Genomic DNA, 12191 nt, shown 5'->3' on the forward strand with positions numbered 1-12191 from the left:
AGTAGAAAATAACTGTAATCAACTGGTGTTACAAACTTTTTTTTTTAATATTTTATTTATTTATTTTTAGAGAGAGGGGAAAGGAGAGAGAAAGAGAAGGAGGGAAAGATCACTGTGTGGCTGCCTCTCGCACAACCCCAACTGGGGACCTGGCCTGCAACCCAGGCATGTGCCCTGACTGGGAATCGAACCTGAGACCTTTTGGTTCGCAGGCCGGCGCTCAATCCACTGAGCCACACCAGCCAGGGCGGTGTTACAAACTTTTAAATGGCAATATTGTAAATGTGTTTTTCAGCCTGAGTTCTCCATCCTTTTCCATTCTTTGTCATCAGAGGAAATTTTAGCCTATCTTTTTTTCTTCTGTAGAAAGAACCTTCTCTGAAGCTCTTCCATGCACTGACACCTCCTCTGCTTCTTATCAGATTCAACAAACAATAATAGCCTCTTGGTTCACTCTCTCCATTCTGTCACTGTCAGGTGTGACCGTCACCTGGCTGTGGTGTTTGAGAAGGGGCACTGCATCAGAGATGAAGCAGATGTTGCATTCAAATAAAAGGGCCCTTTTGATGAGTGAAAGAGGCAAATAATGGATTCAGGGTGATGTTTCCATTCTTGTTCCCCCCCGTGTGATGCTTAATCTACTACTGGCTCAAACCAAGTGGAAGGAAGAGTGAATACCTGGGTTTTGATGAAGGGACAGCAGCACTGGTGAACTATGAATGCAAATAGTCAGGACAAATTTCTTACAGACGTTAGTGTCGCTGCACAGCATGAAAATGACATGCTTGAAATGCTGACTTTCAATAATAACATCTTTGAATGTGCTCCACTGGCAGTAAACATAGGTTTCATTTTGATGTAATTAATGTTCTAAGAATGGTTTTTCCCAGTAGTGTGGGCTTATGCGATGAGCTAACAAAAAAACTTCAGTATGGATGCTTTGTGTGTAAATGCCACCAGGAAGACCACAAAGTATAGAAATTTTAAAACAAGACAAACACAAACACATGTACCCCGCAACCCGTTTGCTCACCATATATACTGCCAGACAAAGTATGCGTGTTCTGAACATTCCACTTACAGATGCAAGAGGACACACCCACAATAAAAGTATGTGGTGGACAAATGATGATGATTGGGGCTTAAAAGACGAAGAGTTGTATGTTTGGGTTTGTGGAAATATGTTAATGGACTCAAATCATACGCTCAAATATGTTATGATTCTGAGAAGCATATCAGGTCTTAATAATGACCAGAAAATAGTTGTGAACAGTAAATTTGTAAGCCAAGTTGTTTCACCCAGCCATGAAAAATCGATTCCCTTCACCATGAATATCGAATACAGGTTCCTTGCTTGTGACAACTCTCAGTGGGCTCTGTCGCTTTTGTGACCCAATCTGGCCTGTAGTAATTTCCCCCTGCAGTTTCTTATAAGGAATGTGCAAAGAAACGGGACTCATATGTGGTCAGAAAAATCCTCTTGGAGGCAAAATTACCTTGATGACACCAAAACTTGCAGCTAGTTGTTCGCACAAAATAAGGAGATGATGAATCGGTAGGAAATAATTTGTTTCTTTAGCCACTTCAGAAAAAGGCAGGAGTTCTCTAGTTCTCCTGGTGAAAAAAAGATTTCCCTATTCATAGAAAACATTGGCCAGGAAGGTGCTGTCTTCTCTCATCACATCTTTCTATGGACTCAACATACCTAGCCTCACTGAGGAGACATGGTAGACCAATGGGGATGGGAGAAAGCCCCGGGATGGTCCTCCCACTCTGAGTGTTTGGGAATAGTCCTTTCTCCTAGGGTCACTGGCTGGGATCAATCAGTCTTGTAGGCCTCATGGCTAGGTCTCACTTCTGAACTTTTCTCTGTGTTGATGATGTACCTATTTGAGAGAGTTGCTGTGTTACAACCCAGGACTAATGAGTATACCAGACTTCCCCTATGAATATGGGTCACTGAATGCTGCAGGTTGGTAATAAATAAGTTTCTTCAATATATGCTGTGGTCTGTCCAGAAAGTATCCAGCCACACAATATGAAAAATAGAGACATTTATTGAAGAAGATACAAGAAATATTGTACCTAGGACAATGACACCTCAGTCCCCTTCAAAGTAGGCATCTTGGGACCTCACACAGTTTTCCCAGCATCTCTTCCACTGTTCAAAACACTCTGCAAAATCCTTTTTTGGAATAACCATCAGCTGCCCCATCATATTTCCCTGAATCTCACTGATGGTCTGAAATCTTTTCCCTTTCAAAGGTGATTTTAGTTTTGAAAAAAGCCAGAAATCACAGGGTGCCAAATCTTGGTGGTAGGGGAGTTGAGTCACCTGGGTGATTTCATGTTTCACCAAAAAACTATGCCCAAGACATGATTCATGAGCAGGTGCATTGTGGTGATGAAGCTGCCAATCACCAGTTGCCCATAGTTGCAGCTGTTTTCATTGTATTGCAACTCTCAACTGATGAATAATATTGAGGTAGTACTCATTAATTGTTTGGCCTGGAGGAGCGTATTTGTGATGGACAATACCTTCCTTATCAAAAACCACAGATAACATGGTATTGATCTTGCTGCCACTTTGCCGAATCTTCTTCAGGCGTGAAGAAGCAGGCAACTTCCATTGGGACAACTGGCCCTTCATTTCTGGATCATAGCCGTAGACACACAATTTATCTCTGGTTAATACCTTCTTGAGGAAATCTTGTTCATTGGTAGTGGTTTGAGTCAAATCATTAGCAACTGCAGCACAATGTTCCTTCTACTCTGATAGCAGAAGCCACAGAACAAATTTTGCCATGACACATTTCATGCAAAGATCCTGTGTCAAATTTTTGGATACAGTAGTTTTTGGAATCTCCAGATCAGCTTCTACTTCTTGCACTGTCAGTCACTGATCTTTGTTGATTGCAGCCTGTACACATTCAACATTCTCAGGTGTTCTGCTTGTTGCAGGCCTTCCAGAATGTGGATCACTTTCAACAGATTCTCGACCATCTTTGAAGCATTTGTGCCACACTTTTATTTGTGCTGCACTCATTGCATTGTCCCTGAAAGCCTTCTGAATCATCTGAATAGTTTTTGTAGAGGAATGTTCAAGCATAATGCAGAATTTGATGCAATTTTATTGCTCTACTCGCTCAATCATTTTGAATGTGATGGCCACACAGTACACTGCTCACTCAACAGCCTCTACCATCCCCACTGACTAGTACAGTGAAGTCGTCATTATTCACATATGTGCATTCCAGTCCACTCTCCTTGGCTGCCAGGTTACATCAATGTCATGCAAACCATCCTCATTACATTAAAAATTGCTGGACTTTTTCCAGACAGACCTTGTATATATAAGATGAGATGTAATTTGAGGATGCATTTGGTTGCTTTCTCTCTTAGCTGAGTGAAGTTTTTAGCTGTTATTTTCAGGTTATTTTGCCAAACATTAACCAGATGTTTCAATAATTTAGTATAGAATCCTAAATGTCTTTAGACCACCATACTGTGATCCATGCTTTGGTACCATCTTGGCAATCTGATGGATTCAAGATACTTGCATGTTGCTATTCAGTAGATTCTCTGACACAGGTATGTTTTGCCATCTCATGCATCTCTCTCTACAAATCCATTTCCCCTCGTGATCTTCTCTAAATCCTGCAGTTTAACTACCAAACATTACAGGTTTCTCTAGTCTTGTCATAAAAAAGCTGTAACTTAATCTGACCCCGTACCAAGCTAACATACATTATATGTATAAATAACATAACAGACTCCATATGCTAGGGACTATTTGCCAGAAAATTTATTTGGAGGACCAAAATGTCCCTTCTGCCAAAAGATAGCAAGTTTGCTCAAAGCCTGCCTTCCACAGGCCAGTGGATTTATAACTAATCCTAAATGTCACAGAATAGCACTCCCAAGAAAGTGGGTTTTCTCCTGTCATTTGGAGAATGCCTGAGCCCTTTGGGATCCTGCTGCCTTTCATCTCACAGTTTCCAGAACCCCCAGGTGTCTCACAGAACCCCATTCTCTCCAGTTGACAGATGAGGACACATAGGCCTGTAGTCACTGAGGGACTCAAATAGAGCCAAGGGGCTTGCCCAAGCCACTAAACCCTTCCTCTTTTGCAAGACATTGGGTGGGTGAAGATGTTAGTTATGATGTTATCTATTTTCTAGGATTGTTGACACATTCTTCTGCTTTTTTTGTTTGAAGACTTTGTGGATGGCTATAGAATGGAGTCCACTGGATGGACATGGAGCTGGCAGGGGCAGAGACTGATCTGTGGGATCCTGCCTCAAAGCTAATGGAGGCAAATGAGAAATGGACCCCCATTGGCCACAGCACCTGGGAGCAGACACTCTGGGTGACATTCACCTGGTGACTGACATTGGCTAGCCCAACCTTATGTTCCTGGTTTCCCAACATATCCGCATGAGTCACTGAGGGTCTAAAGCTCAGCAGCCTCCAGGACTCTGCTCTACTCCATGACGGGATCCTCACAGAAAGCTCTTGCACCTCTGACCTTGGTGTTGTACTCACAAGTTCCATTGGAGCAGCTGCCTCTGCTGTGTGATGTGGGTATGACCCTAGCGATGTGCCCATTGATCATCTGAGGGTGGGAGCTCCAGGTGGATGGTGCTTCACGAGGAATGCTGCCTCTGCAGCCCAGGCCTGTGAGGAGCTGGCTAGGCTTACAATGTTTCACTACAACGTTCCTGCTGTGAGAGCCAAAGGACCTCCAAATTCTCCAGGCCTCCAGGGAAATGGGCCTTGAGAAGACATCAGTTTCGAAGAAAGGGCAACCCAGCATGTCTGGTTGCTGTTTCAGCTACTGGCTTCCTTTCGAACCAGGGAGTGCTGAACAGCCTTTTGCTTATTCCACCACATTTGTATGGAAGTAGGAAAGTGTGGAGACTACTGGCAAAAATAAGTTCCTTTCCTTTATTTGTTCTCTATTTTATCTCCTTCCTCCTTGATCTGCTTACTTTTCCTGACCACTTTACCCCTCCCAGCATCAGCCCATCACTGTGAGTGGGTGTGTAGTCTTGGCTGGTTTCCAACGATGGTTGTCCAAGCTTGAAGCAAGCTGACACACAGAATGTCTTCAACATCCTTTGCATATTCATAAATAAGGTAAGTGCACTTCCATTTGACCACTTGATATTCTACAATAGGAACCCTTGTGACCTTATTATCCAGGGAAGAATGGGGGGGGGTGTGTATGAATGAATCATATTTCCTTCTTGTGGAATACTCTGCTAACTCATATTGCATTACTTTAAAATAACTTTTTCAATTCTACATTGTTTAGAAAACTTCAGTATACTCCACTTACTATACAATTTTACTTAATATCTCACATAAGTAAACTATTGGTTTCTATTTTAGAAAAGGTATATTTGGTCAATCAAAATAAATTTGAAGTATTACATTTGTAAATCACATTTTATTTACCATTATGGGTAAGAAAAACAGTGAGCTAAACACAGATGACAAGATGCCATACCTGCAGACAGGATTCCACTCACTGTGTGTAGCCAACCATCAGGTTTTTAAGGAAAAAACTTAATGGCATAAACTAACCCTCATTATGAGGGATCTTTTAATGTATAATATAATCTGGAGTGAATATTTTTGAAAACTTTAATATTGTTGCTCACAGGGAGCAACCATCAACCCACAAATTAAAGTTTTTCTTTCTTTCAAAGCTTTCAGAATGTTATAAGTACGTCTTTGTCCCCGTTTGTCTCTGAGCTTTTATATCACGCAGGCACTAAGCTTTTGTCTTCCTATGTTTCCCAAACTGGCTTTCACAGGGCAACGTGCGGTTTGTCCCCGAGGCACCTTGCCTGCTGTGGCTTCTCCTTCACTGCTACTCCGAGTCTGTTCCTCACAAAGGGAGAATATCCAATATTCCTGAGAGCTGAGCCTTTTACTAAACCTTCTCCTACACAAAACTTTAGGTTCACAATCTGAAAAAAATCTCTTTGGTCATATCATCTTTTCAAGCTCCTCACGTGGTGCTCTTCCCAACATCATTCCAGCTACACCCTTTGGAAATGCAGCCTCTGTTCAGATTTCTAAAATCTCTTTGCAAACTTCAGAAGATTTAGTGGGCTACAGGAAAAGAAAAGTAGCAAAGATACACCACAATAGGAAGGGGAAAGCACAATTGTGATGTTTAGTACAATTCTCTAATCAGTATTTCAAAGATAGAAGAAAACAACTCAAAATATTAACTGGTGAGTGCAGACTTGTTCTTCAAAGAGCTGAGTGACACAAAATGGAAAACATTGTAATGACCTGTTATTAAATTTAATACTCCAAACAGATGGTGTTCTATTTTTTCCCCCCAAAATGGATTACTCACCTGACTGGAAAACAATTTCTGTGCCCTTACCCCAGACCCAGTTGCCTAACTTCCACTGCATCTAATGTGAATTGGTTTTTTTCCCTTACTTTGAGAAACTGACTATAAAATCATTCTATTTTCTTCTAGATGATACTCAAGGATCAAAATTTAACCATTTTATTTATTTGAAGAATAACTGTTACATTAAGCCCAAAACTGTCAGGAAATGAAGGATCTGCTAAATAAATTAACATGGTGCTCCTATATCCCCTGTAGTTAAAAGGGTAGATTCTTGTGGGTACTTATCTAGTTTCTCTGAAAAAGATTCGCAAAGCTTTCATTCTAACTTCACCTTCCAGTACATTTTTAAGGTCCCTTAAGAAGCTTTCAGCTCCGGTTATGGGGTTTGAGACTGCACCCTTGAACTGCCAGAGAGGGCAGACAGAATCTAGCAGTTTAGACTCAGCTCTAAAAACCACAATCCTGGTGGTGGTAGTGAGATTTTTTTCCCTTAATAAAAAATATACTTTTAAGAAATCATCTGAAGCTCCATTTTAAATCCTTGTTGAAGCTACATGATGCAGAAATAAATCCATCTTCCTTTGACTTTGAAAATATTTTATTTTAATAGTAAATAGTTATACAGTTGAAACAATTCTATTGAAGCTTTCTATAAATAGCTAACAATTAAGAAAATAATGTATGTAGAAAAGAGATTGCATTTAAGAGTAAGAGCTGTCTGTTGTACAAGGGCCTCAGGGCCCCTCCGAGCAGAATAAAATGGTAGGTTGTTTGTAATTCGCTCAGATAGGTATAAAAGTTAAAACTTTTAGCAGATCCCTTTAGAAAAAGGCTCTCTTGTAAAATGCACAGTGAAATGTCAAGAGTGGCGGGGGAAAACACACCAAGAAAAAAAAGGATCTGCAATCAAATAATATCTTAATCTTCATAATTAATATAAATAAATAAAGAATAAATAACAATTACTCATAAATCAACATATACATTTAGAGGGAACTCATATAGTCCTACCTCACTCGACAAAGGCAATCAAACCAAAAAGTTTTACATGAAATATTGAGGCAGTTCCTACAGCATCTTCTGAAAATTCCCTCCTCCCCCCAAAACAATCCCAAACAGACAACAGTTCAAGGCATTTGTGGCTATACTAAAGAAAACTCTTTTTTTAAGCAATTTGATTTGTTCACATACAAAAAGGTAAAGCCAGACTCCAGCAGTTCACAAGCCATAATAAAGCTAATCGTGTGGGAAGTTCAATTTACAGCCTGTGAAATATAAAGGCATTTCTTCCTCAAGAGTCACCCAAACAACCCGTACACTACATACACAGAGAGCAGAGATTGGTAGGCGAGAGCAAACCGCATTTCTAGACCATGAACACAGCGAATACTAGTAAGAAAAACAGCTCTCCCCTCCAAGGGGAGGTTTCCAACCACGAGACAAACGCGTACATCTTTTCTCCCTTGAACAGGAGACTGGCTCCTGTTGCGCCAACGGGAAAAGGGACACGACCCAGAAGGGGGGAGGGGGGCTCCAAAGGGAGTCACAACAAGAGAATTGGGGTTACCGTCACGCCACACCAAGAGAAGTGGAGACAACACTTTCACCCGGGGTGGGAGCCCCCGGCTCAACGCGGGTTCGGGGCGCGCAGGGCGCGCTCTCTTCGTGGGTCTCCAAGCGAAGGCACAGTTCGGAGGGCCGGGATAGAGGGCGCGCTCTAGCAGGCCGGACGCACGGGCACCTGGAGGAGGATCACCTGTCTGTTCTCGGACGGGTGACATTTGTTGATGTGCCGCGTGAGGCCAGGCGAGCTGTAGAAGGTGGCCGGGCAGTACTTGCAGGGGAATACCTGGGTGGCGTGCATTAGGCGCAGGTGGCGCTCCTGGGCGCCCTTGCTGGGGAACGTCTCCCCGCACACCGGACACAGGTGGCACTCGGCAGAGGCACTCAGGGCCAGCACGCCGGCTGCCTCGCCATCTCCAGCCGCCTCCTGCAGCGCCTTCTCCTCGGGCCCTGGGTACAAGGCCAGTAGGTCCTCGGGCGGGGCCACGGGCGGCGTGCCTTTGGCCAGCAGCGCCTGGTGGTGCGCCAGCAGGTGCTTGCGCAGATAGGCCTGGCGGCGGAACTTCTTGGCGCAGTGGTGGCACTCGTAGAGCCCGTCCTCCGAGCCCGACTCCGACACACCACCGGGGCTCGGCGTGTCGCGGTCGCTGCCACCGCCCGTCGTCTCCCGCGCCTCAGCCCTGCCTACGATTTCGGACTCCGACGCCCGGGCGGCGGCGGGCGCAGGGCGCGGCTTGTGCCAGCGGCGGTGGGAGGCCAGGTTGGCCGGGCAGCTGAAGACCTTGGCGCACTCGGGGCAGCGGTACTCCACGCGCACGATGCGCGAGCACTTGTGCTGCGCCAGCGCGAATGGGTCGGCATACTCTTCCTTGCAGAGCTGGCAGATGAACTCGCCCAGAGGCCGCGCCGCGCCCCCCGCACGGCCCCGCGGCGCCTCCACCGGGCCCTCCTTGATCTTGAGCCCCAGCACAGGCGACGTGGTAACCTCGTCCTCGAAGTGCAGCTTGCGGATGGCTTTGGGCTTTTTGGTGCCCGGAGCCTTGACTACCTTGGCAGGAGGCTCGGAGGCGGCAGCTGGAGGAGCGGGTCGCTTGCCCGGGGGCCTTAGGGAGGCGGCGGGAGGCAGTGGGGGGCCGGGCACCGGGCCACGGGCCGCCTCGGCGCCCGCTGAGAACGCCGTGCCCATCTTGAGCTCGGCGGGCGCAAAGCACAGCGCGTCGCCGCTGCAGGTGCCGCTGCTGCCCGCGCCGTTCCCGCCACCACCTCCACCTCCGAGCAGCGCAGCAGGCGTGGGGAAGGACTCGGCCGAAACCGGTGAGCCGAGGTTGAAGCTCCGCTCGAAGTACTTGTGCTTCTCGTGCTCGCGGCTCACGGGTCGAGTGGGGCTGTAGAGCGGCGCGGGGTGCGCGGCCTCGGGGTTGCCGAAGTGCACGGCTCGCGGGCCGGGCTGAGGTGGCAGCGGGAGGGGCGCGCAGGAGAGCGCGGCGGCGAGCGCCGCATGGGCGCGCTCTGCGGGGTGCGGCAGCGGACTCGGGCCCCGGCTCAGCACTGGGGGCTCGGAGCGAGCGCCCCCACATCCCGGCGAGAGCAGCCCCGCGCGGTCACCGTCCTCGCCGCCGCGGACCCGGTAGGACACGGGAGTGGACTTCTTGCTGCGCTTCACCAGGAAGCCGCGCGGCATCTTGGCGCAGCGCAGGGGCAAGGCACTGTCTTGGTCCCACCTTTTCGCTCGGCCGTGGCGGCCTCAGTGCCCCCGGCCCATGGCCCAGGCGCGGTGGCTGCGGGACTTGCGTGGCGCCGGTGACGGCTCCGTCCGGCCCCGTGCCCTGAACGCGCGTCCTAGTCCTCGGGCTTGGGAGCCGCTCCCTTTTAACCGGGGGAGGGGGTCATTGTTCTCGCCTCCTGCTTCCCTCGGAGCCAATCAGCTCGTCCACAGCTCCTCCCCCGGGTAGGGTGGGAGGACGGCGGGGCGGCAAAAATGGGGTCGGAACTCCGGGGTTGCCTAGTAGGTGCAGCAGATGTACCTGAGAGCACAGGGCCCCCGCGCGCGCCCGGCCACCGCCCCGCCCGGCGCCGCCACCCGGCTTGGCCCAGGCACACGCCTAGCTCCGCCTCACTTCACGGTCTGCTGCTCCTCTATGGGGAGGCGCACGTGTCTGGGCTTTGTGTTTCTCCTCCCGGGGGCGCGGAGTCGCCAAATGGGCCCGTCTATCAGCACGACAATGCACTCCTCCCTCCCGCGCGGGGATTACCCGCGGGTCTCGAGCAAAATAGCAACAAAGGAGAAGAATGGCCCCAAATATGTCGGGAGGGTTCAGTCCGAGAGCCGGAGTGGAGGGGAAGTTGGGCACGCTGATTGGATAGGGGCGGTGGTAGGCCGAAGCAGGAGCGAGGGAGATCTGAGTGCGGTTGCTGAAGCGAGACAGGGATCCGGGGAGACACAGAAATTCCTCGTGGTGTTTGAGAAATAATCAAGAATTGAAAATAGCTGCAAAGCCCCAGCTGCCAAGAGTCCCAGCCGGCTCCGCGGATCGGTGGGCCGCGGGACCCAGGATCCAAGCGTAAATTGGGTTCCAAGTTTAGGTGGAAGATATGGCCTTCTGGCTGCAGCCGAGGGTGATGTTTTCTTCATCTGGGCGCGCGACTCTGGGCCTTGTGAAGGTTTCTCTTGCGTTTGAAAAGCAGTTGACACCGGACTTCTTCCAACTGCCAGCAGACGCGGCGCTAAAGGGGGCAGGGGGCGGACTGGGCTGGGTTCGAAAAGTGCCTGAATTTCAGAACTTTTTTTTTTTTCTTCTTAAGTTCTGGGAAGTTCGGTGATGGGCTTCCTCGGAGAGACGGGGTGCAGGCTGCTCGGAGCCTCCGTGTCGCCCAGGGCTGGGTTGATTTTGGTGAAACTGGCCAAAGCCTGAAACCCACGGTCAGCCGCTTGCGCCCCAGTGCAGTTGGTTTTTACTCTCCTTGCGCGGCCTCATGCATTTTCATTCGGAGCGGGCATTTTGTCTGCCGGTTGACATCAGATGCTAAATCAAGGGCTCCAATCAAAGTTCTGTGGAATAAAAGGACCGCGGGTTTCGGCGCAGCAACCCCCCCCCCCCCCCAGCCGTGCCCCCTTCACCTTTGTGAAGGAAATTAACCTTCAGCTATTGAGCGCGGGTCGCGGCCAATCTGGATGCAAAAACGACGCGTGCTGCCGGCTGAGGGGGTGGTGGTGGCGGCAATCTGTCCTCTTGGGCAGGCTGCGGCCACGGAGAGGACAAGCTGCATCCTCCCACCCCCACCCAAACCCTCCGCCCCGTGCTACCAGGAGAAGACAACAGCGAAGATCGTTTGAACCCAGACTCGGCCCCTTGCTTCCATCTTCTTCTCAGCCCAACCGCGAGGAAGCACAAAAGGCAGTATCTCGGCGGACGGGGGCAGAACCCGAAGAGTGCATAGTGCTCCTGATCACCCATCACTTTGGGAACAAGTAGCTAGGCCACATAAGTAAAATGTGATATCTTGTGAAGAAAATGTCACTTTATTGAAAGAAAGGGAAGCGGACATTTTTCTGCAGAATCCTGTGCACCCAGATATATTTTGCTGAGTTTTGCTTATGCTTAATGCCGCTAAAGGTATTTAATCGTTTCCGGAATTTCCTTCCGAAAATACCCTGGCGTGGAAATTAAACAGAATTTTAAAATATGAGTCCACATGAATAATAAGTTGTAATAGAACAGTTGTTAGGGTTAATCAAGCTAGTTAATCAAAGGAAAAATATTTGATGATTTTGTGGTATTTTTTAACTCACAGACTTAAAAGAGAAGAATATGTATGACGGAATACATTTTGAAAGCTCTCGCTCTCATTTTAAAATGCTAAGTGAGGTGAATGCTAGTTCTTCAAAAGAGTTAGAAATCCTAAAATGAGTTTATCTAGAATTTAGAAATTGTTTCAATCTAAAAGTGACTGATGTTATATTTTCTTGCCCTTTGAGTGCTGGTTAATACTGCTGATGAACAGACGTGGGGAAAGGATTCCGGGACAGTTTTGCCCAATTTTATTTTCTAATCACGAATCCCATCTGGATTGTGGAATAATAGGGCGGGGGCTCAGTCTGCGATCCCCAACTGACTGCGGGATATTTGGTCTTGCATATGTAACACTTCTTTCATTCAACAGATAACACGGAGAGTTAGTCACCTTGTGAATCCTTCAAAAATAACACCCGTTATTGTAAAGAGTGCGGAGGCCGGGGTGGGGGGCGCAA

At 47.9% G+C, this 12191-nt stretch overlaps 1 protein-coding gene across 1 annotated transcript; it reads right to left on the bottom strand.

Annotated features, from left to right (window-relative positions):
* Positions 1 to 6971: 6971 nt before the first annotated feature.
* Positions 6972 to 9765, bottom strand: INSM1 (INSM transcriptional repressor 1). The gene has a single exon (XM_090285188.1). The coding sequence runs from the start codon at positions 9621 to 9623 to the stop codon at positions 8097 to 8099; it is 1527 nt and encodes a 508-aa protein (XP_090141314.1). The 5' UTR covers positions 9624 to 9765; the 3' UTR covers positions 6972 to 8096.
* Positions 9766 to 12191: the final 2426 nt, after the last annotated feature.

This window comes from Furipterus horrens, unplaced genomic scaffold (genome assembly GCF_987537825.1).
Source record: "Furipterus horrens unplaced genomic scaffold, mFurHor1.1.pri manual_scaffold_8, whole genome shotgun sequence".
Taxonomy (NCBI): Eukaryota; Metazoa; Chordata; class Mammalia; order Chiroptera; family Furipteridae; genus Furipterus; species Furipterus horrens.